Source organism: Martes martes (genome assembly GCF_963455335.1).
Source record: "Martes martes genome assembly, chromosome: 7".
Classification (NCBI taxonomy): Eukaryota; Metazoa; Chordata; class Mammalia; order Carnivora; family Mustelidae; genus Martes; species Martes martes.
Window position 1 is genome coordinate 141908696 of NC_137894.1, and position 25939 is coordinate 141934634.

General features: G+C 59.9%; 2 protein-coding genes across 3 annotated transcripts in view; one reads left to right on the plus strand and one right to left on the minus strand.

Annotated features, from left to right (window-relative positions):
• The window catches only part of TECPR2 (tectonin beta-propeller repeat containing 2), an 89329-nt gene extending 71623 nt beyond the window's left edge, over positions 1-17706 (plus strand). Inside the window, exons 17-19 of the mRNA XM_080807529.1 lie at positions 14113-14254; positions 14699-14848; positions 15173-17706. Coding sequence (XP_080663655.1) covers positions 14113-14254; positions 14699-14848; positions 15173-15324 — 444 coding nt within the window. The 3' untranslated portion in view covers positions 15325-17706. The remainder of the gene's footprint in view (positions 1-14112; positions 14255-14698; positions 14849-15172) is intronic.
• A 1391-nt stretch (positions 17707-19097) lies between these two features.
• On the minus strand, positions 19098-25400 carry ANKRD9 (ankyrin repeat domain 9). Of its 2 annotated transcripts, XM_080809182.1 has the most exons (4): positions 25154-25362; positions 24100-24168; positions 22644-23631; positions 19098-19937 (listed from the first exon to the last, which is right to left on the minus strand). In XM_080809182.1, exons 3-4 carry the CDS (start codon positions 23588-23590, stop codon positions 19748-19750), a joined length of 1137 nt encoding a protein of 378 aa, XP_080665308.1. In that variant the 5' UTR covers positions 23591-23631; positions 24100-24168; positions 25154-25362; the 3' UTR covers positions 19098-19747. The 2 variants fall into 2 exon arrangements, with proteins under 2 accessions (XP_080665308.1, XP_080665309.1); XM_080809183.1 differs by lacking the exon at positions 19098-19937 and having other exon boundaries at positions 22527-23631; positions 25154-25400.
• Between the last annotated feature and the right edge of the window lie 539 nt (positions 25401-25939).

Here is a 25939-nt window from a genome sequence, read left to right on the forward strand (position 1 = left end):
TATTACTTGGCATCGGAAGAACCTGAACTAATACTTCTCTTTTTCCATGAGACCAAGAGACCTTGGGAAAGTTGCCCAAACTCCCTGGCTCTTCATTTCCTGACCAGTAGAGTGGAGAATCAGAGCCACGTGAGGCCCACCCAAGGCATGTTTTCAGAGGTCCTGGCATGGTCCCTCTCCTGGAGATAAGCTTAGGAGGCTGCAGCAGGCTCCACGGTGCCTCGGTTGGCTAGTTTTAGTCCAGGTCACTCACATGAGGACGGAGGTTAACGTATCAGCTAGAAGAAGCTCCATGAAACAGGCTTCCCCGCCTGTTTCCCCCTCCCTGGAAAGCTACTTCCCTTTAGCTTCCTATCCCTGAATGACCGCTTAGGGAGCAACTTCTCGCTCCTTCTAGCTCTAAGTGTTTTCATTTGACTCCCTGCTGGGAGAGAAGCATGCAGAGCGATCCATCATTCCCTGTCCTTGCCTGCCTGCCTGCCTACCACAGCACCCCTCGCCCCCCTCGCTCGAGGCCACGGTGCAGGGTAGGAGACGTGCCCCTTAGGCTGAGCGAGGAGGTAACTTAGACTGCATTTTCCAGTCTCTGCTAATCTCCTTTCCCTGGATAATGGTCTTGTTCTGCCATCTGGTTTTCTATGTGGTTTTACGTATTCAGCCCCACGCCAGCTGTCAGTTTCCTCTCCATACACTTGGGCACATCTGGTTCCATCCAGTTCATCCTCTTGGAGGCATCCTCCTGCAGGTGTGGCCAGCCCCCATCCGGCCTGGTCACCCAGTCGACCTCGGATTGCCCTTTGCCCCCCCACCCCTTCGTGTTGGGTCCTCTCTGTCCCTTCCTTTGTTTTGGTGAGCTCTGTCCTCCAGTTGGTTCCTGAGAAGGGCTCATGGTAAGTAACTTGAAAGTCTTCTGCCCACATTCACCCTTGGCCTCGGCTGGGTAGAGTAATCTGGCTTGGAAATCGTTTTCCTTTATAATTTTGAAGGGTTTCCTCTGTCATCTGGTGTCCACATTGCTGTTGAGAAGTCGGAGCCATTCTGATCCTTGATCCTTGCTATCCAAACTGCTTTTTCTCTCTGGTAGTTTGTAAGGCCTCTCTGTTCCCAGTGTTTCCAGAAGAGACAGTGACACGCCCCGAGGAGGGCCCGTTTTAGCCTCGGTGCTGACAGGCCTCCCGGCCTGGAGTTTGTGTCCTGCTACCCCACCGGCAATCTGCTTCCTGCCTCTACCCTCCTGTTTTCTCCGTTTGCTCTCTCGGGGCTTCCTGCTTCTGTCCTTCTGTCCGGAGGACTCCCTAACCGGCGGCCTCCACTGTGCTTCCCTCTCCCGTTTCCTCCTCTTTGGCTCTTATCCTACTTCCTAAAAGACACTCCGCTTCTTCCTGCCCTCCATCCTTGGATGACTTTGTGGGCCTCTGTTAGTTCCCGCAAGTCCCTGTTGCTCTCCTACTGTCAAGCCTCCTTGTGTTCCCACCCCCCGGGGTGTTTCTGAAGTTTCTTCTCCGGTGTGGTCTCCATGCTTGTTCTCTGCGTCTGTCTCATCTTCTCCGTGGCAGACGCTGGCCTCAGGCATTAGCAGTCTTGGTTCTGAGAGTGGGGCACACCGCTGGGAGGAGCTTTGCCCGGGGCTCCCATGGGCTGTGTTGCTGGGCTTCCTGCATACGGTTGGTTGCTTTCAGCCTTCTGGCCCCACTAGGGCCTTTCCTGCTCCCCAACGCCTTGCCGCTTCCTCAGGTGCCCCTTCACGCTCTCCCAGCTCAGAGGAGGTTGGAGCCTGTGTGAGCTCCTGTTCTCCCTGTGTGTCCAGGAGGGAGTGAGAAGGGAGGTGTGAGCTCCTGTTCTCCCTGTGTGTCCAGGAGGGAGTGAGAAGGGAGGTGTGAGCTCCTGCTCTCCCTGTGTGTGGCGGAGGGAGTGAGAAGGGAGGTGTGAGCTCCTGTTCTCCCTGTGTGTGGCGGAGGGAGTGAGAAGGGAGGTGTGAGCTCCTGCTCTCCCTGCGTGTGGCGGAGGGAGTGAGAAGGGAGGTGTGAGCTCCTGTTCTCCCTGTGTGTCCAGGAGGGAGTGAGAAGGGAGGTGTGAGCTCCTGCTCTCCCTGTGTGTGGCGGAGGGAGTGAGAAGGGAGGTGTGAGCTCCTGTTCTCCCTGTGTGTCGCGGAGGGAGTGAGAAGGGAGGTGTGAGCTCCTGCTCTCCCTGCGTGTGGCGGAGGGAGTGAGAAGGGAGGTGTGAGCTCCTGTTCTCCCTGTGTGTCCAGGAGGGAGTGAGAAGGGAGGTGTGAGCTCCTGTTCTCCCTGTGTGTCGCGGAGGGAGTGAGAAGGGAGGTGTGAGCTCCTGTTCTCACTTTGTGTGGCGGAGGGAGTGAGAAGGGAGGTGTGAGCTCCTGCTCTCCCTGTGTGTCCAGGAGGGAGTGAGAAGGGAGGTGTGAGCTCCTGTTCTCCCTGTGTGTCCAGGAGGGAGTGAGAAGGGAGGTGTGAGCTCCTGCTCTCCCTGTGTGTCACGGAGGGAGTGAGAAGGGAGGTGTGAGCTCCTGTTCTCCCTGTGTGTGGCGGAGGGAGTGAGAAGGGAGGTGTGAGCTCCTGCTCTCCCTGTGTGTGGCGGAGGGAGTGAGAAGGGAGGTGTGAGCTCCTGTTCTCCCTGTGTGTCGCGGAGGGAGTGAGAAGGGAGGTGTGAGCTCCTGTTCTCCCTGTGTGTCGCGGAGGGAGTGAGAAGGGAGGTGTGAGCTCCTGCTCTCCCTGTGTGTGGCGGAGGGAGTGAGAAGGGAGGTGTGAGCTCCTGTTCTCCCTGCGTGTGGCGGAGGGAGTGAGAAGGGAGGTGTGAGCTCCTGTTCTCACTTTGTGTCGAGGAGGAAGTGAGAAGGGAGGTGTGAGCTCCTGTTCTCCCTGTGTGTCCAGGAGGGAGTGAGAAGGGAGGTGTGAGCTCCTGTTCTCCCTGCGTGTGGCGGAGGGAGTGAGAAGGGAGGTGTGAGCTCCTGTTCTCACTTTGTGTCGAGGAGGAAGTGAGAAGGGAGGTGTGTGTTCACTCTGCTGTCCTGGCCCAGGAGGCTGTGGTGTTGAAGGCTCCGCAGCTGATTCTGAGCCCCTCGTGCTGAGAACCTGGGTGGAGGCCACCTTGTTTCAACTCCACACTCCTCGGCCTGGCCCTCGGGGGATGCCCACGGCCCCCCGCCACTCTCCTTCAGCCCTCAGGAATCGGGGTGGTGGTTAGGGTGGGCGCAGCAGCCAGCCGGCGGGACCGCAGGGCCGGGCCGGGCCTGCCTGTGAGCAGCTGCCGGGAGGTCAGCTGTCAGACGCCCAGGGGCCACTGCCGCCGGGTAGGGCCTGCGGGCTCCCGGCGTCTTTGCAGCACGGAGCCCCAGTGCGGACCCCGGCCCAGGCGTCGGGCTGGCATCAGGGGCGGGGTCTCCGGCAGTGGACAGAGGAGTGGCCACAGTCGGCTTCGCCAGCCCCGACTGAGGAGGACGAGAACACGACAGCTGCCCAGGAAAGCTGCCTCTGCCTCTGTTCGGCACTTCGCCTGCTCTCAGCAGACCAACTCGCTGGCTTCCCCGTCACACTTGAGACCAGACACAGAGCTGTCCGAGATCGCCGGAGCCAGTGCGGGAGTGACAAGGGACAGGGTGTCTGGCTTTGCCGTCGGCTGACCAGGGGACAGAAGCGGGGGAGCCTTTCTCCCGTGTAGAACCGCAGACCCGGCCTCTGGTAGCTCCGCTGCGCTGGGCCAGCGGTTTGCAAACATTCTTAGCAGCTGAGCTCGCTCTTCAGGTAACAGCTCACCCTTCGGCCTGATGCGTTCAACGTGTCGCAGCAGAGCTGCTCGGGCGGTGCTGGCCGGGATGCCGTCACCGCAGCCGGGGGGCGGCTCACAGAGCCAGCGCTCCACGGGCCTCCGGGGGAAGACCTGCCCTTGGTCTTCGGCAGCGAGGCCAGGGGACACGGCCCGGCAGTCAGAGTTGGCTGCGACCTGGCATCAGAACACAAAAACCCAGAGTCAGGAGCCTGGCGGGGCATCTGCCCGGGGACACACGATTCGTAGGAAGAAAAGACAACAGGGTCTGCGCGTCGGAGCCTCGGCCCTCACTCCCCCTGACGGTCTGCTGGTGCCTTAAATGCAGGCCTGTTCATACTCATGTCTGATTCTCAAGCTTCAGAGATTCGAAGGAAGAGACCAGAAGCAGGAAGGGGATCTGCAACAGGGGAGACACAGAAAACCTAAAAGGACCACGTAGAAGTCCGAGCATATGAGAACCGCGGGGCCACGGACAGAAGGGCCAACAAACCGCGCGCCGGAGGACCTCACGGCGGCAGTTTCCGGCGGTCACTGCACACCGAGGAAGAGTAACGTCGCATGTGCGAGGTGGACTGACGAGTCAGTAAATGAGAGGTACCGGGAGGGAGACTCCTGGCAGCAAATGAGGAAGAGTCTGGAAGGTGGTGGCCCTAGGGCTGGTCCCTGGCCCTGCCCGGTGTCTCCCGTGGTGACGTGGGTGCATGTGCCACCACTTTGCTGGTTCTCTGTGTTCCTGAAATGTTCCCGCTGAATTTTGTCCAGGTTCACGTGAGACCCGTGCCTAAATAATCTGTCCAGACAAACACTTCCTTTGGCCATAAAATTCTCAATATTTTTTTTCTTTTGCCCTGGGTGTATTCGCATTCTGGCTAAGGGGTGTGTGTGTGTGTGTGTGTGTGTGTGTGTGTGTGTGCAGGCACTTCTTAGGGTAAAAACTTCACCTGCTGGAAGTTGGGAGAACTCTGATCTGAGCCCCCAGAGCCCTGAGCTCCAGGCTTACCTCTGCTGCAGGCCCTCACCGGCAGTGCCAGATTCATCACTTTCCTCACCCGGAATTTGAGGGAGTCCGTTTAGCTGGTCTGCTGGGTCCCTTCCAGCCCAAAATCGTTTGAGCAAGTCTTTAAAACAGAAAAGTCAGAGATTTTGTTAGTAAGAAGTACTGTTTCCATGGAACCTGGAGTCAGCCATACTGCCCTCCTTCTCACTAGGGGAAACCTTCAAAACCGTCTAGTTCCAGAACATGTTCATCGGGTTTCAAGAAATCGCTCTGCCCATAGCGGCCACCCCCCAGTCCCCTTCCCCAGGCCCCTAGCAACCACGAATCTGCTTTTTCTCTGTACCCATCGTCCTCTTGCAGACATTTCTTATAAAGGGACTGCTATGCTAGGTGGCCTTTTGCGATGGGCTCCTTCTCGGAGCATTGGGTGGTCAAGGTGTGTTCGTGTTTTTCTGTATCAGTTCTGCCACTGAATGGTATCTCCTTTGGACAGACGACATTATCACCCAGCCACTCGACAGCTGACAAACGTTCGGGCCGCTTCGACCTTCTGGCTGTCATGGAGACTGTTGCTGTGAACACTCATGTGGGTGCTGTTTGAACATCCAACCCAGATCTTTCGGCTCTATCTAGGAGTGGGATTTCGGGGTCATGCGGTCATTCTGTGTCTAACCTTTTGAGGTTAAACTGCCTGTTTCCCATGGTGGTGACAGCGTGTCAAGTATGAGGGTTCCCATTTCTCCACATCCTCTCCGCTTGTTATTTCCCGTTCTCCTTTTTCTAGTCCTCCTAGTCGGTACGGAACGGTACTGCGTGGTTTTGAATCACATCTCCCTAATGCTAATGATGTCGATCATCTTTTCATGGTCTTGTTGGCCGTTCTTATGTTTTCTTTAGAGAAATGTCTGTTCAAGTCCTTTGCCTGTTTTTTAAATGGTTCATTTATGTTTTTGTTGGTTCTAAGAGTTCTTTATTTATTTTGGACACTAGACCCTTATTAGATACGTGGCTTGCGGATATTTTCTCACATCATGTGGGCTGTCTTTACGGTGTTCTTTGATACACAGAAGTTCTTCATTTTGGTGAAGTCCAGTTTATCTCTCCTCTTTATTGCTCATGCCTTTCGTATCATATCTAAGACACTGTTGCCAGATTTAGCTCTCTCATTTATTTTTGATTCATTTCCAGATGATTTTGTATATGGTGTGAGGTAAGGGTCCGACCTCTGACCTCACTGTCTCACACGTGTGCTCTCCAATTGTGCCAGCACCATTTGTCGAAAACACTGGTCTTTTCCCACTGAATGATCTTGGCAGTCTTCTTGATCTTGGCAGTCACTTGACTGGATGGATTTTTTTCTTAACTCTCAGTTCCATTCCATTGATTTCTATGTTTGTCCATGGGCCAGTACCACACTGTTTGAACACTGTAGCTTCATAATAGTTTTGAAATCAGGAAGTATGAGTCTTCCAAATTTTTCTTTTTTAAGATTGTTTTGGCTACTCGGGGTCCCTTGCAATTCCACATGAATTTTAGGATTTACCTTTCCGTTTCTGTTGAACTGAGCTGGGATTTTGATAGAGCTTGCATAAAACCTGTAGACTGCTTTGGGAAGTATTGTCTTGCCTACTTCTTGACAGAAGGGCAGAGCATTTTCTCAAAAGGTAACCCACAGAGGGGCGTCTGGGTGGCTCAGGTGGTTGACCGACTGACTCTTGATTTTGGCTCAGCTCGTGATCCTCAAGGTCGTGAGATTGAGCCCTGCATCGGGCTCCGCGCTCAGTTCAGTCTCCTTCTCCCTCTGCTCCTCCCCCTCCATGCTCCTTCTCTCAAATAAATAAATAAAATCTTTACCAAAAAAAGGGGGAGGTAACCCACAGGTAATCGGAACAGAATTGCCTGAGCTGTTTGTTTCATATCTGGGCCCTAGCCCCGAAATCTGATGCAGAAAGGCTGACTCAAGCCCAGGAATGTGCCATTTGTTCATTCATTCTTTCATTCCTTAATACAGAGTTTTACTTAAGTTCCGGTCAGTTACCATACAGTGTTCTATTAGTCTGAGGTGCGCACTGTAGTGATCCGGCCCTCCCACACGTGTCCCTGTGCTGCTCACACGTGTGCTCCTTAAGCCCCATTCCCCGCCTCCCCTCGGTCTGTTCTGTTGTAGTTACGGGTCTGTTTCTGGGTTCCTCTCTCTTTTTTTCCATGTGCTCATTTGTCTTGTTTCTTAAATTCCACACATGAGTGAAGTCGTACGGCATTTGTCTTTCTCTGACGGACTGATTTCACTTAGCATAGTGCCCTCTGGCTCCCTCCTCAAATGGCAAGATTTCATTCTTTTTTTTACGGCTAAATAATAAGGAATGTGCCATTTTAATAAGTTCCCCCACACAGATCCTGGGGACTTCAGGTTTAGGAACCACTGGACCTGCTCTCACTCACCTCCCTCTGGAGGGGCTTGGGTTCAACAAAAACAAGCTTCCTCGTTTGAAAACGGCCTGGGTGATGTGTCATCTTCATAGCCTGCTCCCTGTTCACCCCCACCTCGGCGTTTGCTTTTCCACCGGTGGTCAGCGTGTCGGGACTTCTCCAGTCGCCATTTGGGAAACCATGTGTCTTGGGCCATGTTCAAGAGCCCTCAGAGTGGTGGCGGAGGGCGAGTGACATTGTCTCCCCAAGGAGGTGCCTGTCTTGTCCCTACGGCCTCCGACTTGACCCTCTTCTCACAGAGGCCAAGGCACCGTGTCCTCAAGTCAGCCGAGAAGCCTTTTGTACGTCGCATCTTGTTTCTTACCATCTGCCCTCAGGGACCTCCTCCAAGCTCTCCCTCTCCGAGCACCTTCAGCCTCAGAGCCCTGGGCCCCAGTGGACCTTCCCGCACTGCGCGAGGAGGCAGACCTTGTGCAGTGCCGCCCTGCCCTTCCCACTCCAGCCGCCTGGCCCGGCGTCTGGCGCCAGGGCCCTTGCCGGCTCCTTCCCGGTGCCCTCACTGCCCCGACACGCTCTTCCTGCCGTCCTGGCCCCGGTCGGACGCACCCCGTGTGTCCTCAGAGCGCCTCACGCCGGCCTTCCCTGTTGTGGTCCTCTCTTTCTTTGTGGGACTTCGTGGCTAACGATGTGTCTCTCACCAGACTTTATACCCGCGGTCAAGAAGATTGATCCATAGCACCTCGCACCGGGCCTGGCCCATGGCAGGTGCTCAGCTAAAGTTCGGTTGGATGGGTCGGTGACCTGGTCGTTGGGAGGAGCGTGGTGGAGGCACAGGGGGTAGGCAGGTATGTGCTGAGGATAGGTAGATGGGTGGGTAGGTGGCTGAGCGCCCGGCTGAGAGGCTGGCCAGCGCCAGTCAGTGAGTTTCCAGAACCTCCATTCTCTCCGCTTCAACAAACATTCCTCAGGGCCTACTGTTTGGTTGTCGTTTGGGAAACAAAGGTCACTAAGACACTGTGTGTTGTCGGGACCGTGACCCGGTGTCCCAGAGACTGGTGGGAGCTTGTGGGGCTGGTAGCGCTTGGTGCCTGATGGCTCTTCTGCGAGGTCTCCTCCCCCACTGCGACAAGGCCCCGCTCCAGGGAAGCAGTCCTCCACTCCCCCAGGGTAGGGCTGGGCACAGGCCCTGAGCCTGCCCCCTACCCAGGCTTTGCCACCCTTTCCCCTGCCTTCCCCTCCCGGTTTGTTGTCGTCTCACTCTTAACCCTTCTCAGTCTGGTCCCAAGGCCCCAGGCCACTACTGGTCTGCCCAGATCTCCAGGGACTGCTAGTGACCTCATTTTATATTCCTCCTGACCTCTGAGTCACACTCAACACCCATGTCCAGCTCTTCCTGCTTGCCACTGTTTTGTTACTATCCCATCGGTTACAGATGTTTCCATGACTCTGCCTGAGAATGACGGCATCGCCAATGCCAGGAACTGGGCCCTCCGGAGAGCACCTGATGGGAGGCCCAGGTCTGTCTTCCAGAAAGACCTGAGTGACTGGGGGAGAGCCCCTGTTAGAATCACAGCTGTGGTAGCCTGGGGAAGGGCTTTGTATATGGCGAACTGAGCCAAAAGCAGAACACAAAATGACATAAGCCGGATTTTTTTTGAAATAAAGAGCTTGCCATAGGAAAACTAAAAATAAATCAAAGTATTAACAGTCAATGTCCTCAAAATCACTTTTTACAATTCTTCTGATTTCGTTGTTCATGTTTCTCTAACGAGCTGTGGGAGTGTAGGGCCCAGGGGCTGGGATTTTGTGGTGTTCACTAGCAGGCGGCTGGGACCCTGAGTCATGCCCACTCTGTCCAGAAGCCTCTGGTATGCTCGATTTGACTTGCTCAGGCTCACTTAGCCCCAGACTGTGGTGTCCCTCTCTCATAGCCATGCAGCCGGTAGACCTGAGCGCCCCACGCTCAGCCAGGAGCTCTCGGGTGCCCTCCGGGCGGCCCAGGGAGATAGACAGCCTTAGGGGTGGGTGACGTAGGTGAGGGGGATTGAGAGGCACAAACTTCCATTTGTGAAATAAAGAAGTCACGGATGTGGGAAGTACAGCACGGGGGATAGAGTCAGCGGCGCTGTCAGGATGCTGCTTGGTGACAGGTGGCGACCCACTTCCTGCGGGAGCCCTGGGGGAACGTGCGGAATGGTTGAGCCACCGTGTTGTGCGCCTGAAACGGATATAGCACCGTATGGTGATTCTCCTGCAATTTAAAAAGTTGAAACAGTAGTCCACGAACAAAAGAACAAATCCAAAGTGACCATTACCAAAGAAAATCTAAGTTCACCAAATAAATCCGGCAAAGGTCCAGGGTGGCGGCTGCCGAACTCGGGGACAAGCCCTTGCTGTGAGCGCGTGGCGGGGCCCACCACCCCGAGTGGTGCGCGGGCCCCCGCCGGGAGTCACCCTGACACCTGTTAGCACCGTCTGCTCCAGAGAAACAGGACGTCAGTTGCTTTTCGCTGTGGCGGTTTTCCCGGTTTCTGGCCCTAGGACGTGTCCAGCCCCACGGGTCTGGCCGGCCCTCAGGTGCTCACTCGCGACTCTGCGGGGTGCCTGAGCCCCGCCGGCTGACTGGCCGTGCCCGCTGCCCACCTCCCAGCTGCCAATTTTGCAGCCATTCGTTTCCTCCTTCTGGGAAGGGCATCAGTGTATCTCGCTGGAGGCCTCTCCCTGTCTTCGCACTGACTCAGCAGCCACTGTGCTCACGTGTCTGTTTATCAACCCGCCTGTGCAGGGGAAGGGTCCAGATAAGCAGCAGCCCTGCCCTGGCATGACGTGGCTGGCACCTTGCAGGCCTGCCCAGAGATGGTCCACTGCCACCCCTGGGCCGGGCCATCTCTTGTCTCACCAGGATTCAGAGCGGGCCTCTCCGAGGTCTGTCCTCCCAACAGCCAGGATTATATCGCGTTACTCCTGTTTTCACAACTGTCTAGTGGCTTTTCACCTCACTCTGCACGAAATCCACTTCCTGCCTCCGCCAGTGGCCCTCATGCCCTCTGACCTCTCTCCACTCTGTCTCTGGTCACTGGGCTCCAGCCACCCTGTGTCCTTCCTGCTTCCAAACCTGCACCTGTCTGTGGGTTCTGCCGTCACTGGGCCTGTCCAGCGTACCTTCCCGGGGTGGCCAGGTCAGGTGACCCCCCGCCCGGCCATCCACCCCTCCTGCACCAAGGCTCTCCTAGAGCCCCCTCACCCAGCCCTCCCAGTGCCTAGCACAGGGCCCAGTGCACCGCAGGTGCTCCTTGTCCAGCAGGTGTCTGTGTGACCCCCGATGGAAGTGTTCAGGAGGCAGTGGGTCCGAGAGTTCCGGCAGCATGAGCCCCCCTGTGAGGGTGGCATGGTGTTCCGTGGGACCCAGTCTGGGAGTTGCTGCAAGATGATCTGCTTCATAAGGACGTTCTGCTCTTCCTCTTCCAGTGCACAGTTACCGGCCTCCCTGTGCGCTTTCATTTGGACCATCTGTGCTCCTCTGTCCTCCGAGACTGGGCCTGCAGCCCTCCCTCTCCCCGTGGTCTCCCCGGGGCTGTCCTGGGGCAGGCCTCCAGCTGCTGGGGAGGGCCATCACCCGTTTCAGAGGCCTCTGTGTCGCCTCCTCTGTCGGAGTGAGGTTCACGTCCTGTGTGGGGTGGGGAGAGCAGGCAGGGTGCTAACTGGGTGCACAGCCAGGCTCGTGTTCAGGTTCCAGATCTGTGCTCAGAGCGTGAAAACCCGGCAAGCTATATGATTAGGATTTGTGTGCTTTTTTGGATGCATGTGAACCTTCGATAAAAAGTGAGTGGGGTAAGCAGACGTGCCCAGACGCCTTGGATTCTGGTACACCTCGCAGCCCTTAGAGCTGGAGCAGGACCAGGCGCTCTGTGGCTTTGTGTGTGGTCCCGCGGGATCCAGCCCCAGGCCCACAGCCTTGCGGGCCCAGTCCTGGCTGCCCAGCGGACAGGGGAGATGGCGGGAGGCTCCCTCGGAGCTCACCTGTGCATCTGCAGCCTGGTGCTGGGGAGTGACTCGGGCTTTTATATGCTACTCTGGTTTTATATTGGTGACTGCTGTCCGGGGTCGTGCCAAGCCTCAGCGACGTCGCAGCAGCCTGGTCCTCCACAGGGACTGGTTTGGTAGCATGGTCACGAAAAGCTTGTAGAACCAATTGCACACCCCCTTCCCCCATACTTGTGCTCCCCAACGAGCCTCCCATGCCGGCCCCTCGTCCCCTAGCTGCTGTGTGTCCCTCAGGCCGCCTCCTCTCTGGATATCCGCTGTCACAGGGCTGTCCCCCCGTCGTGGCGCTCCTTTTATTTCTTGATAGCACCTGTCCTCCCCTGAAACCAGCCTTCAAAAACCTTATGATTCTTGCCTGACGGATCCCGTTCCCCACACAGGCAGCCCAGCCTGCCCATCTCTCCCAGGCTCCCCGGGCCTCGTGTCTCCAGGCCTGATGCGCCGAGCCAGGGTGCCCTCGCCTGTGGCCGTAGGACTCAGGACAGATGCCGGTTCTCTCTCGAAACGCCACAGATGGACAGATGGCCCCTGCTGCGAGGCTGGGAGCGTGTGGCCTCTTGTGTGCCCGTGAGCTCCATATAAGGGAGAAATGTGGAGCAGCCAGAGGCGGGCCCAGGTCGGGAGGGGAGGTGGGAAGCCCCCGGCAGCCGGAAGCATGCTGGCAGCAGCTTCAGGTCTCCCCCGCTCCGAAAGCCCAGGAGGCTATTTTGAGGGCCGTGCAGCAGGCAAGACAGATGCCGGGCGCCCAGTGGTGGGTGACAGCGCAGTGCGAGGAACCTCCGTCCGGACGGTGGCTGCTGTCCTCTGTGTGCCCTGGTCTCCCATCAGCTGAGCCGCTGGGCACCCGCTGGCCCCCCTGCTCAGAGGCTGGCTCATCCGTTCGTGAATCAAGCGGGTGGGAAGCCCCTGCCCCGAGTGGCCGGTAGTGAGACCCGGAGCCCCTGGCCCCCTTGATGGGGCAGAGGGAGCACGGAGAGCCCCTCTGTCCACATGCCCTGAGGGGTTCTGGTGGCTGGCCTGGAGGTTGTGTGATGTCGGTGTGACAACCGGAAGCCCCTCATGCGGCTGTGTCTTGAGCGTGAGGCATGGAGAGGGACCACGTCCACCACTGCCGGGATGGGGGGCGAAGAAGCGCAGAGCCGTGTGTCAGCGCCGAGCGCCCACCGGGGACTGCTTTGGGTCCATTTGAGGCAGCCCGGGAAGGCAGGGCCCACCAAGAGGTCGGGGAAATGCACAGCATCGGTCGGTAGAGGGAGGACAGCCAGACTCCTGGGCTCACTGCTCACCAGCACTGCCGGTGACAGAGCTGGGACTGTACAGATGGCTCTGTCCTCACGGGCAGGGAAGCGTCCAGCTAAGGGGTGGGCAGCCCTGGATGAACCAGAACAGGTCAGTAGGTGGCAAACAGGACACTGAAGGGGCTTCCCCTTGTCCTATGAAAAGTGGAAAAGGGACCAGGAGATATGGAACATGGGAACGTGGACCCAGGCTGACCGGGGAGTAGGGCAGGGCAGCTGGCATTGTGCCCACTCGGGGATGGCAAGCCAACCCAGCAGGGGATGTCACTGCCCAAGGGGACATGCTGGAGGGCAGCTCAAGCCAAGAGGTGTCCTCCAGTTGGGTGGCAGGACCCAGGCCAGGTGGGTGGCTCCAGATGGGCCCTTTACAAGCCTGGTGCCTGCAGAAGAGACAGTGGGAGTTAAACGATGCCCTTGTTCTCAGCTGACATTGGTCATGAGGCCACCAAGGGCCAGGCCTGTGCCTGGTGGGCAGAGTCACTGGCCTTCTGGCCTGCCAGTCCCCACTTCCTGCTGTGCACACAGAGGCTCTCTCGTGGTCAGCCTTGCCCTCGTCCTGTCCCACCTGCACGAAAAGCAGAGTGGAAGCTAGGGCTCTGAGTGCGTGGGGAGGCCCGCCGCGACACCAACCTCATCCCTCCCCAGGCCACCCCGCCCCCCGGATGGAGTTCCCAGGGGCGGACAGAAGCCTCCTTCCCTGCACCTCTGTTGCAGTCCCACGACAGCGATAGCTTTTCTTGGTGGATTTTAGTTGTATAGTTTTTTTAAACATTTACTTACTTATTTTAGAGAGAGAGGGAGAAAGGGAGCACGCAGGGAGTAGGGGAAGCAGAGGGCGAGGCAGTCCTAAGCAGACTGCACTGAGCACAGAGCCTGATGCCGGGCTCGATCTCACGACCCTGAGGTTACGACCTGACCCAGAATCAAGAGTCAGGTGTTTAAGCAACTGTACCACCCAGGCACCCCATTTCTATACTTTTTTAAATTACACTTTTTATCTTGAAAAAACTTCAGGCCAGCAGAAACCCTGTAGGCATATTTCAACAAAGTCCCGTAGACCCTTCATCCAGATTCAGCCACTGGTAATGCTCTGCCGTGTTTGCTTTCTCTCCGCATGGAGCTGTGAGCCTGGGGCCGTGTGCTGATGCGTGCGGGGACCTCCGAGGCCCGGGTTTCCCCAGAGCCCGCCCTCCCTCGTGCCGCCTCACCTGCCGTCAGGCAGAGGCATGGACAGTGGCCACACCAGCCTCTTCTGTTGCTGCCCGTGGCCACCACCTGCCCGTCCCAGGGCAGGACCCCGTGTGCACCTCTGGCATCCTCCTGCCCTCTGGCCCGTCCCTGCGTCTCTGTCCCTCAGGACACGCTGCTGCTGACGCGCTGGGCGGTCCCTCCATCTGGGTTCGCCTGACGCAGCAGGGATGGCGTCTGTCCGTGTGAGGTCCTCTCCGCCTCCCGCTGTACTTCCTGCCCTGTGTCAGGCTCCAAACCTTCTGTCCCCGCTCTCTCCAAAAACGACATGCCCCGCCACCTCCTTCCTTAAGGAAAGTCTCTTCCTGCTCGCAGCCCGCGGGGGTCACGTTGGTCAGCGTCCACTGCAGTCCCAACGACCAGATGCTATGGGCGCTCGACAGCAGGTGGAACGTGCACGTCCGGGCCGGCATCACCGAAGAGATGCCCGTGGGGACCGACTGGGAGCATGTGCCAGGTGGGAACACAAGCTGCCCCCTCCCACGGGTACCTGCTCTGTCCAGCGGCCCGGCCTCCACACGGCAGGCCCGGCCTTTGCACTCGGGGTTTCATTTCCTTTCTGCTGTCCCACTGAGGCAGGTGACAGCAAGGATCTAACTGAACACCCTTTGTGGGAGGGAGTAGCCCCATTCCCTTGGAGTTTTGTGTGGGTTGATTGCTTCCATCTCCTGGGCCCTGGTGTGCCCTGGCCTTGGGCTCTTGGCGGCTTTGCTAGCTCTGCCCAGGGGGGCATCCTTTCCCTTGGCCACCACTGTGAGCCCTGCAGTGCAGGACACTGTCCGCACAGAGCCCCCTGGTCGACAGGACCCAGTGGTGGGAGGGAGCAAACTCATGGGAGAGGGCGGCCTGGCCTGTCCCAGCCGGGGGGCTCAGGACAGACGGACACCTTTTTGGCATGCAGGGCTGCAGGCCTGCCAGCTGGCACTAAGCACCAGGACCGTGTGGGCCCGCTGCCCCAACGGTGACCTTGCCCGACGGTATGGCATCACCGACAAGAACCCTGCGGGAGACTACTGGAAGAAAATCCCCGGGAACGTGACGTGTTTCACAGGCAAGTGCTGGGCTCCGTGGGTTTGGGGCTCCCGTGGACGAGGTCAGTGGGGGCTCCACGAGAGGCTGCTCCCATGGGGCTCGCTCTCCCAAGAGCCGAGGGTCACACCTGAGGGAGGGCACCCGGCACCCTGCTGGTCAGAGCTGGCCAGAACTGGGCCACCCACTTTAGAGCTGAGGGAACTGAGGCACAGATTGGGGGTGGCGTGTCTGGGGCCACCAGCTAGAAAGTGCCACGGCAGGACGGGGAGGCGGCCGACTGCACCTGCGCCCGCCGCCCCGGCCGGGTGACTCACGGGCGTGCGGCTGCCTCTCGTCCCTGCAGTGACCTCGTCAGATGAGCTGTGGGCCGTGGGCCCCCCCGGCTACCTCCTCCAGCGGCTGACGAGGACTTTCAGCCACTCTCATGGGGCCGCGAGCAGCCATGCCACCACCCCCCACCCCGAGGACCTGGAGGACGAGTGGGAGGTCATCTGACGGAGCCCCGGGCCAGGCGCTCAGGAGGGAGGAGGCCGAGACGGGGGTTGGACACGGTGGTTTCGGAGTCGCGAGCTCTTGGCCACACCTCGTCAGCTTCTGTCCAGACATGCTGGGCCGGCTTGGACCGCCCACACTTGCTTTCATCCATGTTTGTTTCCGTCTTGTTCCAGAACCCACAGCCTCAGCCAAGCGATCCGGAGCCCTTGCCGGCACGGCCGTGCCTCTGAGCTCCTGCCGAGGCCGCCTCCGAGCGCGGCAGCACCGGCCTCCTCCCGGCCTTGCCAGGCCCACCGCAGGCATGAGCCGGGGAGCCGGAGGTCAGCGTGCTCCCACCGCTGAGGGGGTCCCGCTCAGCTTCACGGTCGCCACAGGGACATGAGTTCTAGCACATTCCATGCTGGACACCTCTGCTGGGAAACCAAGGCCACATCAGAGAGGTGGGGCACTGGTCTGTGCCAGCACACAGCACGCACGCGCGCACACACACACACACACCCCACCCGTGCCCTCCCGGCCCGTTCACAGGGCACGGCACGCTCACTTCCTGGAGAACACACTTTAGCCAAAACAATAAAGGCCGTTGGAGGACGCGGAATAGAAAAGGTGCATGTGTTTCCAAGGCAGCCGTGGCCCCGGGAGGCGCAGCGGGCCGTGGGGGAGCTCCGCCACGGGAGCTCACTGAGCACGCTCGTCGCAGTGCTGTGCGGTGCTGCTGGCGGCCGTCGTGGAGCCCAGAAGCCTCCTCACAGGATGAGTCTACTAATTATTGCCTTTTTTGTTTGTTGTATTACAAACCTGCATAAGATACCTCATTCGAAATCAGCTCTTATAAATTTAGAGGAGAAATGAATTCCGTGAAACCAGCGGAAGGCCTTTCGTTCCTCTGCGTGGCTTGCCCTGGGCCTGCCCGGTCTCGGGCACCCCCTCTGGGGCCGTCGTGGGACCTGCCGGCTGGCTCCGAGCGGCGGCAGCACCGTCGCCGGGCTCGCATGGACGCCTCCCGGGAGTTCCCGACGGGGCCTGCAGTGGCCTCGCCAGACCTCAGTCCTTGGGGTCCTCGCGGGCATCTGGGCCATGGGCCCGGCAGCCCCACCACGGGTCCGCCCCGGGGTCAACGCCCCCCATCCCGCTTGGGGTGAGCACCTTGGGAGGTGGCTCCCAAGCAGGACTCCAGCCTCGCCGCCTTTTTTAGTCTGCTTTGGCCCGGGGCCCAGTTACTCGACGCCTGTTTTCTCCTAAGCAAGTGTATCCGGGAGCCCCCAGGCCACAGCTGAAGAGCGGTCAGATGTGTTCTCTGACGGGACCCGGCCAGCCGTGAAGATGGGGGCGTTCCAGGTCTAAACGAGGACAAGAGTCTGAAATCCCAGATCCTACTTCACACTCCACTTTTGTAGAATCCTTGTTTTTGGAGTTCGGTGACGGCAGAGGCCAGCCCAGGCTGGCTGCGGCCTCTCTCTGTGTATGTTGTGCCTTGCCCGGCCCCCCTCAGACGGCAGAGTTCCCCTAACCCACGGGACTTTAGTGCAATTAAACCTAAGTCTAGTTGGATACTTTTAAACTACTTTTAGCTTCAGTGCTTTGTATGGTTTTTCCTTCTGGTTTTAATTTTTAGTTGTGCTTTGAGACAGTGCAATAAACTAGACTTTTTCCAAACCTGGTCGAGTCTGGTGTCTGGGCTGTGAGAAAGGGCCCCCGGCAGGCACTCATGAGGCTGGCCCGCCCACCTGTGCTGGAAGAATCTGCCCATGGTGTCGGCCAGCCCAGCCCCACAGCCAGGAAAGTGTGATGCACCAGTGTCCCCAGGGCGGCCGTCCAGAGGTAGATGCGCCCCTGGTCGCCCCTGGTCGCCTGTGGGAAGGACGCCGTCAGGGGAGGTGGAGCACAGAGCTGTCTCCGCATGGAGGCCTGCCGAGGCCGGGCTGCCATGGGCAGGCTTCGGAAGGGTTCGAGCCCCTGCGCCTAAGACTCCGTCCAAGAAACAAACCCAAGTGTCGGCCATGCCCTGCTGGAAACCGGCATGTGGGAGAGGATCCCATTCATAGCAGCAGGACACGTTGTATGCCATGGAAGACCTGAACGAGGCGTGTCCGGCTCCTGTCAGGGAATGTCACAGTCCACAGAAGACATGTCCGATGTCCCTGATGAAAGACAAAGGAAACTGTAGACATCCGCCCTTCCCAAAGCGTTCAACTCAGTTTGTCAGAACGCTTGGTGGAATGGAGCGCCTGGGCGGCTCAGGGGGTTAAGCCTCTGCCTTCGGCTCAGGTCATGATCCCGGGGTCCTGGGATCGAGCCCCGCATCGGGCTCTCTGCTCGGCGGGGAGCCTGCTTCCTCCTCTCTCTCTCTGCCTGCCTCTCTGCCTACTTGTGATCACTGTCAAATAAATAAATAAAATCTTAAAAAAAAAAAAAAAAAACCCTCGGTGGCTGGGGGCCGGGTGGCTCCGTCGGTGAGGCGTCCGCCTTCGGCTCGGGTTGTGATCTCAGGGTCCTGGGATGGAGCCCCGCGTCGGGCTGTCTGCTCAGTGGGGAGCCTGCTTCTCTGTCCCCTTACTCTTGTGCTCTCGCTTGCTCTTCTCTTTCTCCTTCCCTCTCAAATAAATAAATCTTAAAGAAAGAAAAGAACCCTCTCTGGGACGTTTTGTCAGGGGAGGAAGGGAAGAAGTCCCAGAATAACATCCGTGCCCACAAGTGCCCTGAATGCCAGACGTGTGCCTGGGGCTCCTGCACAGCTCCCTGTCGCCCTAGAGCCCCCTGAGGGAAATCTTGTTAGCCTTGGTGACAGGGAGGTTCAGTAACTTGCTGGAGGTCACACAGGGGCCACTGGGAGTGGAGCCCAGCTCTGTGGAACTCCAGACCTGGGAAGACACAGGTGGGAATTACCAAGAGTGCTGACCGCAGCGGGCGAAGCAAGCACGACGTGGGAGGCCAGGCGGGCTGGGGACGGCAGGCGGCCCGACCGGCCCGGCGGGGAGCTAGCGTGATGAAGGCACATCTAGGGGAGGGGACAGGCAGGGGAGGTCACAACTGATGTGCCCCACCCCTTCATTATGTGGACGAAATAACTATTGAGTGGATTAAAGAATCTTTAAGTCAGGGGCGCCTGGATGGCTCAGCCAGTGAAGCCTCCGACTCTTGATCTCAGCTCAGATCTTGATCTCAGGGTCGAGTTCAAGCCCCACATTGGGCTCCATGCTGGGTGTGGAACCCACTTTAAAACTAGGGGGAGTAGTATCTGATTTCTGGAGGACAAGGGCTTTCCCACAGAGGAAATTAAGTATATGGGTTTGATTTCCTCAAAATAGTAAAATACTATAAATTTAAAACCTCACTTAAAGGGGGAAGTTGGGACATCACCGATGGTGAATATATACCCTAAAAACGTGTCCACACCAGTCCGAGGAACACCTAAGGCCCTTGTATGGACACGGATGAAAGGGTGTTGCTCAGCAAACGCCTGGCGCACCTCTGGGACCCTGTCCTCAAGAACAGATCCTAAGTCGGGGGCAGATGTGACGCAGGCCGTCCTGTGACCCCAGCACCTAGGAGTGGCCTGACGAGGTCGGGCGCCGCTGTCACAGGGCAGGTGTCCTGGGGGAATCAGGCCACGACGTGGCTGCATCCACGCTGTTGGCCGTGCGTAAGGACGTGGCTGGGCCAAAGACCGTGCAGAGGGTGAGAGAGAGATTGAGACCTGTTTAACTGCCGGTGGGTTCGCTACACAGCTGGTCACAGTGGTTGCCTGTGGTCTAGACCTTTTTGTATCTTTTGAATTTCAAGCCATGTAAATATATTATTTATTTCAAAAGAAATAAAATTCACATTTTAGAAACAGTCCTAACGTTGACTCCTTACACCGTCAACACTAGTGAGTCAAATGTCACAAAGCAAACACCAAAGACCTCTGAGAAATCCCACTTACGAAGCATTTTACAATATAGGAAAATGCTTATAGTAGGTTTGAAGTTGGCCCCTTTATTTGGCGGCCACATGGGGGGAGGGGAGAATAGGACGCCCCTGCCCTGCCAAGCCCAGCCACGCCCCGCCCTGGTTTCTTTCTCCCTGCGGTTCCAGGGTTCCACCTGGAGCGTGAATTCTAGAAGCAGAAATTCTTTTTACAAATCGCTGAAGAGAGAAATCTCTGTCTTGACTGGGGTGGTTACATGTGTGTAGACATTTGTCAGAAGTCCTCATGACACATGTAAGGTCTGTGATTCTCAGGGCACCCAGCTGGCTCGGTGGGGACAGCATGTGGTTCTTGATCTTAGGGTCATGAGTTCAAGCCCCATGCTGGGTGTAAAGCCTATTCTAAAAAATCTTTGAAAAAGGCCTCTTCCCATCTTTTATTCTATATATTCCATCTATATATATTCCAAAATATATAAAGTGTGCACCTATCAAAGGTCAATCATGCCTCCATTTAAAAATGCAGCCGGACTGAACCACAGGGGAGCCATGACGGCAGCCTCTCGCTTCTGGAACAGGGGCAGACCCTGCAGAGCGTCCCCCGAGCGCGCTGGCTTCCTTCCTTCCCAGCGCCCAGGAAGCATCCTTGTTCTGAACAGGACGGGCCGTCATTTAGGAAACTGCTCTCAGCCCAGTAGTTGAAGCTGGTGAAACAGAAGGGAAATCAGAGTAATTTGCATCGAGGTGACACCAGGCTGAGGTCCGCGTGCGGCCCTCACTCCCCTGCCCTCACGGCCACCTCCCCCAGGCCACCCCAATAGCACGGGCCATCCCGTGATGTCCCTTCCAGGATCCCTGCCCAAGATCACGACCCCTCTGTGGCGGAGTGGCCTCGCCTCCCCTGTCCTCCCCCCACAGGCATGTGGGGGAACGCGATTCTGGCCCCCGAGCTCTAGCAGGCGGTTTCCTGGGCCGCCAGGCGGGCGTGGGGATGGCAGTCCTGGGCGCTGTCAGGTTTTCCATAGAAAGACTGGGGTTGGTGAACCCAGTGTGCAAACCAACGTGCCTCACTCCGGAGGAAAGGAGGCCCCGTCGTGGGCAGAGAGACTGGTTGCCTCTGAGAAGCCACCAAGGCCACCTGCCAATGACCGAGAGCTGAGTCGCCGGCTGCCCTTTCTGGGGCTGGAGGGCCCCAGGTTCTGATAAGCCCAATGCTAGGTACTTCCTGCCCAGTCTCCTGCCCTCCCTCTGGCCAGCAGTGGCCACCAGATAACCCTGGCGTTCCACTTATCACCCTGCACCATTTCCCTAGGTCCTCTGCGCTCACATTCGCCTGCGGTGCGCTGAGCCAGGCATCCCCCCGAGTCTCCGCGGGAGCTGTGGCAGGAATCAGGCCCCACTCTGCAGCCATCAGGCACTGACGCCAGCCTGACCTTGGTTTCTGTGGCCCTCAGTGCAGCTCCAAGCAGTGTAAACTCCATTACCCTCCCGGACCCCGTCCCACTCGCCCCCAGTGAGGACATCAGGGGCCAGTGCTCCGGGATCCCCTCCTCCTGCCCTCTCAGCCCTCCAAGGCCTAGAGGTCCCAAAGTCACCCAGCAAATGATGGAGCAGTCCCCGCAGCTTCTGCCTCCCGGTCACTCTCCAACCAAACCACCCCGTTTGGGCCCCTGAACTTCCCCTGAACATGTGCTCGGGCTGGGCCCCCAGGCCGCAGTGCCCGGAATGATCCCGCCCAGGTCCTGCCTCCTGTTTGCCTGACAATGGGTTCTGTGGGGCGTCCCTTCCACAGCCTCCTCCCGGGGAGGCCCGAGGCAGGGCAGCTCCCCCAACTCTGCATCACCCCAGTCCCAGCCCAGGCCCTCAAAGGGGCAGCTGTAGGTATAGAGTGGAGGGGAAGAGGGGCCCAGGAGGGTTGACCCACTAAGGACAGAGCTGGGCCTGGGGAGACAGGACAGGAAGTCTGCAGGCCCAGGCTCCCTGTCGGTCTTTCCAGGCAGAGGCTGCTGGTGGCTCCAGGCACCAAGGCCCTCCACAGGCCCACGGCCCAGGAGCCCCCCATTACTCTGAGCCACTCTGTCTCCACCTCCATCCACCCCCAAAGGCAACAAGCCCTCCCCCCAACAATGGCATCGCTGAAGACCTGGGACCGCCTAGACGAGCCAAGGCTCCCGATGCCCCAAGCTGTGAGCTGGGAGAGAGGTCAGCATCCATTTGCCCCAAGTGTCAGTGTTCAGAGAAGCTATTTAAGTGACCCACAGGACACACAGCAGGAGGGAGGAGCCCTCACTCCCACCTGCAATCTCAGCCCCTGGGCCTCCACTCACCCATTCTCCCTCCCTCCCCCCCACTGGGCCGACCTTCAGGCTGCTGCTCCCAGCAGGACACGGCGGCCCTCCAGCCTGGGCTGGCGCAGGGTGGATTTCATGGCCCAGTGGAATTCCCCGGGCAGGGCCGCCTGGCGTCCTCCCTGGGCTCCAGGCCCCTCAGGGCACGGAGCACGCTCCTGAGGGGCAGCGGCACATCTGTTAACAGGTCATCTTCGGAACCTTCTGGCAGAAGGCAACTCCGGGGGCTGGGCTAAGAGCCCTTGGCCACCAGGCGCTACAGCTGCCCCGTCAGCCACACGTGCTGCCAAACACCCACCAGGGGCTGAGCGGGGGGGCACAGGGGAGCCCATACCCAGGGCTGGAGGGTGGTCGGGCCTGGGAGAAGGAACATCCAACCCACCTGAAGACGGGCTGGCGCCAGGGGCCAGGGGCTCCACAGTGGAGGTGAGAGAAGCAGGAGCCCCAGGACTAGGTGACTGCTACGTGCCAGGGAAGAGCAGAAGGGACAGGGACAAGTCCGGTCGCTGTCACAAGGATACCCAAGGCCCGGCAGGGGGCCAGTGTGGGAGCGGGGAGAAGCCTTCTGCCCTCCTCTCCCCCCCACGGGAGTTTACAAGGCCAAACGTGCCCAGTGCAGAGGAACTCCTAGGATTTCACAAGACCTGCTCTCAGCTTCCGCACAAGCCGTCCCCGCCTGTCCCCGCCTGTCCCTCCACACAGCCTGCCCCTGTCCAACTCCTTTGCTCAGCTGTTGTCGCTCCCTCTGGGACACCACCGCCCTCGGTGGCTAGCCAGCGAGTGGAGGGTTGGGCCTGGCTCTAGAGAGTCGCATGACCCCTGAACCCTTGCGAAAAGTTGGGGAGCGGGGAGCAGTGGGGAGCTGAGCTCAGCCAGGCCCAGGAAACCTGCAGCTGGGGGCCCACCTGCCCAGCCGGGCCCGCAACGCACACAACATACGAAGCAGAGATTCTCCTCTACAGAGACCAATATATGTAAAGTGCTGGGTACATCGCTCTGAAAAATAGATTTTCCAAAAATCCAGCGCCCAGGGGGTGTCCCCCCCCCCCCCGCAAGGTCTACCCCTTGCCCGTGAGGTCCAGCGGCTGGAGGAAGGGCGGCAGCGGCAGCTCGTCCAGGGCCTCGGGGAAGCGTCCGGGTGAGATGGCGGTGACCAGCACCTGCATGGCGCGCACGAAGAGCGAGGGCGGCGCCAGGCCCGCCAGCCACTGGAACTTGTCCTCGCCCAGCAGCCGCTGCCAGTGCGGCCGGTCGCCCAGCAGCTCCCGGCGGGCGGGCGCGGCGGCGCCGGCGGGCGCATACAGCGCCAGCAGGTCGAGCAGCAGCAGGCGGCGCTGGCGCGCCTCCCCGGGCGCGGCGGCGGTGGCGGCGGCGGCGGCGTTGGTGGCCCCCGCCTCGCCGCCCAGCTGGCGCAGCAGCAGCTCCAGCGGCGTCAGGCCGCCGCCGTCCCGCAGGCCGGGCGACGCGCCGTGGCCGAGCAGCAGGAAGAGACACTCGGGGCGCGCCAGCTCGCAGGCCACGTGCAGCGCCGTGCCGCCGCCCTCCACGCGGCCGCAGCCCCGCCGGTCCAGCAGGCGCGCGCGCTCCTCGGGCGGGAAGTCGCGCACGGCGCGCAGGATGCGGCGCAGGATGCCCACGCGGTTGTAGCGCACGGCCAGCGCCACGTGCGGCCCGGGCGCGGCGCAGCAGCGGAAGCCGGCGCTGGGCGGCGCGAGCGCGCGGCGCGGGAACGTGGCCAGCAGGTAGTGCGCGTACGCCTGGTGGTCGTGCACGAGCGCGTAGAGCAGCGCCTCGGACGGCGAGTAGGCGGCGGCGCGGCCGCGCTCGTCCCAGTGGAAGGCCTCGCTGGCGCGCATGTCCTCGAGCAGCCACACCGGCAGCAGGTCGCGGACGGCCTGGTAGAAGGCGAACGACGACTTGCGACACTGCTTCTGCGCCCGGGAGCGCGCCGCACCTGCGCCCTCGGGCCCGCCGTCCGCGCCGCCCCCGGGCCGTGCGTCCCAAGGCATGCTGGTGGCGGCTTCACGTCATGGGCCTGGCGGCTGACCACCTGCGGGGAGGGGATGGCGGTAAGACTCCCACACCCTCACCCTCCCCGGAAGCTCCAGCTACTCTTCACAGCTCCCTTCTCTCCTGGACCCGTAATCACCTCCCTACATCCTTGATCAAGGTGCACCTGATCTCCCAAACTTTTTGTGACTCGTTCTCTGGCACCTCTGCTAGAGATGCTCTTCCCTGCCCCATACCCTCACCACCCCACCCACAGTCAAGGCCACCCTGAAAACCCACCAATACCCCTCCTCCAGCCCAGGGACCCGCCGACCTGGCTGACCAGGTATATCCAACCCCAAACAGAAAAGACCAGGTAGGCGGGTAGAATGCTGCAATCCACAACTGCACCTGCGCCAAGCCCCACCTAACCATGACCCTATCCCTCTGACCCCTGACCACAGATGGGGGCCCCTAGAGCCTCCCCCCATGGGGCCAGGCAGGGTCAGAGCTCTAGACCCAGACCTACCTGATTCCTGGACTGGGATCACAGGACGTGAGTATATCACTTTCCTTCTCTGAGCCTCAACTTCCTCATCTATAAGAAAAGGGTGGGAGGAATAAACACTGAGCCCCAGCAGGGCGAGATGGGGTGGAGCCTTCCACCCCAACATGTTTGCTGAATATCAGCACCCCTAGCTGCTGGGAGGAGGTGGGGACAAAATCAACCTAGAACCGTGAGCACAACTCTTCACAGCAGATCGTCTCCAGATCTGCTACTTCTCTTGATCTTCCCAACTACTAGATGAACCCGGTACTGTCATCCCATTTTCCAGCAAGGGGCAAGCTTGTCCAAGGTCAGGCAGCAATCGTGGTACAGCCAGGCCTAGAACACAGATTCCGTCCCTCCCGGTTTGGGCTCGTTCCAGAAGTGGGGGGACGCCCAACCCACAGGGTGCCCAGCTTGATCCCTGCCTGGCCTTGCCCTCTGAGCCCCCAGCCCCAACCTGAGCCCTAGCCTCTGACCCCTGACCCTGGTCCAAGCTCCCACTGCTTTCCCTCAAGGATAAGTCCTTGGTTGCAAGGGGGCTGGGTCAGCGGACAGGCCGCGTCCACACACACTGGGTAACTAAGTTACAGAGACGGGCGCGGTGAGGGTGGGCTGCAGCCAGAGTGCTCTTCCGGGGGGCCCCATGACCGGAGCAACCCCCCGGGCCCGGGACTCCGCGCCCCAGGTGTGTGTACCCCGTGTGGATACCCGTGGGGCGCCAGGCGGGTTACGTAAAGTTGGGCCGCCCCACGTCACTGGGCAGCGAGTCACCGCCGCGGTTCCGTGAATGGGGGGTTGGGCCACCGAGGGCTGGGCAGTGAGCCCGGGGCAGCCCGCCAGCTCCTCCCCGTCCCCTCCCGGCGGCCGCGGGTCGCGGGGGGCGAGGCCAGGGTGTTTGCCGACCGGTGGCCAGCGCAGTGAGGGCTGCACCTGCGTGTGCATGTGCCCAGCGGACACGAGGGGTCGGCGGCCGGGAGAGACCGCCCGGGGCGGGGGCTGCGCGCCGAGCGGGCCGCGGGAAGGGGGGACTCACCGTGGGGGGCGGCGGGGCCGGGAGCCTGACGTCCCGGTCCCGGCGGAGGGCCGGAGCGCGCACCGATCCCCCGCGGGTAGGCGCGCAGGCGAAGGTCCCAGGACGGGCGGGCCGCCGCCGCCCGCGCCCGCCGCAGCCGCGGTCTGAGCCACCGCGGCCCGATAGCTGGGCGGCGGCGCCGGCGGCGGGCGGGCGAGCGGGCGGCGGGCGGCGCAGTGCGGCCCCGGCCCGGCAGGACCGCGGGACCGTCCGCCGCCGCCATTGGCCCGCTCTGCTGGGCCCCGTTGCCGCTCATTGGTCGCTGCGCTGCACCATTGTTACGTCACCAGCTGGTGGGCGGGGCGCCCGGCAGGACCCGCGGAAAAGTTGGGAGAAACTTGAGGGCGCGCGGGGGGCGGGGCTGGCTCGGGCCGACACGGGGCGGGGCTCCTGGAAACCCGAGCGGCGGGCGAGGAGAGGCTCCCCGGGGCTCCGGAGGACCGCGGGACCCCACGCTTAATGCGAGTCTCCACGGACAGTGCCTGCCTCGTCACCCCAGGAGTCGTATTCCACCTCCCCTCTGCACTGGCCCTTTATGACCTTGAGGGAGACCTCCGGGACTGTTTTCCCGACTGGACGTGGAGGGGGTCAAGAGGCAGAGCTGTGACCCCTAAGGGTCCCCACTGCGTTCTACCCAGGATCGGGGCACCGGGAGCCCCTGCTCTAGACGGACGTTCCCGGGGGCCGGTGAATGGACGGCTGTGAATGAGCACGTCCTCTGTGCCACTCTGTGCTGAACAGTTGATT

Bases quoted from the DNA above. Each gene is read 5' to 3' on its own strand.
- ANKRD9 (XM_080809182.1), bottom strand. From the start codon at position 23,590: ATGCCTTGGGACGCACGGCCCGGGGGCGGCGCGGACGGCGGGCCCGAG. The intron at 19,938-22,643 runs GTAGACCTTGCG...CTGTTTCACCAG, and splicing joins CTGGACCTCACGGGCAAGGG to CTTCAACTACTGGGCTGAGA.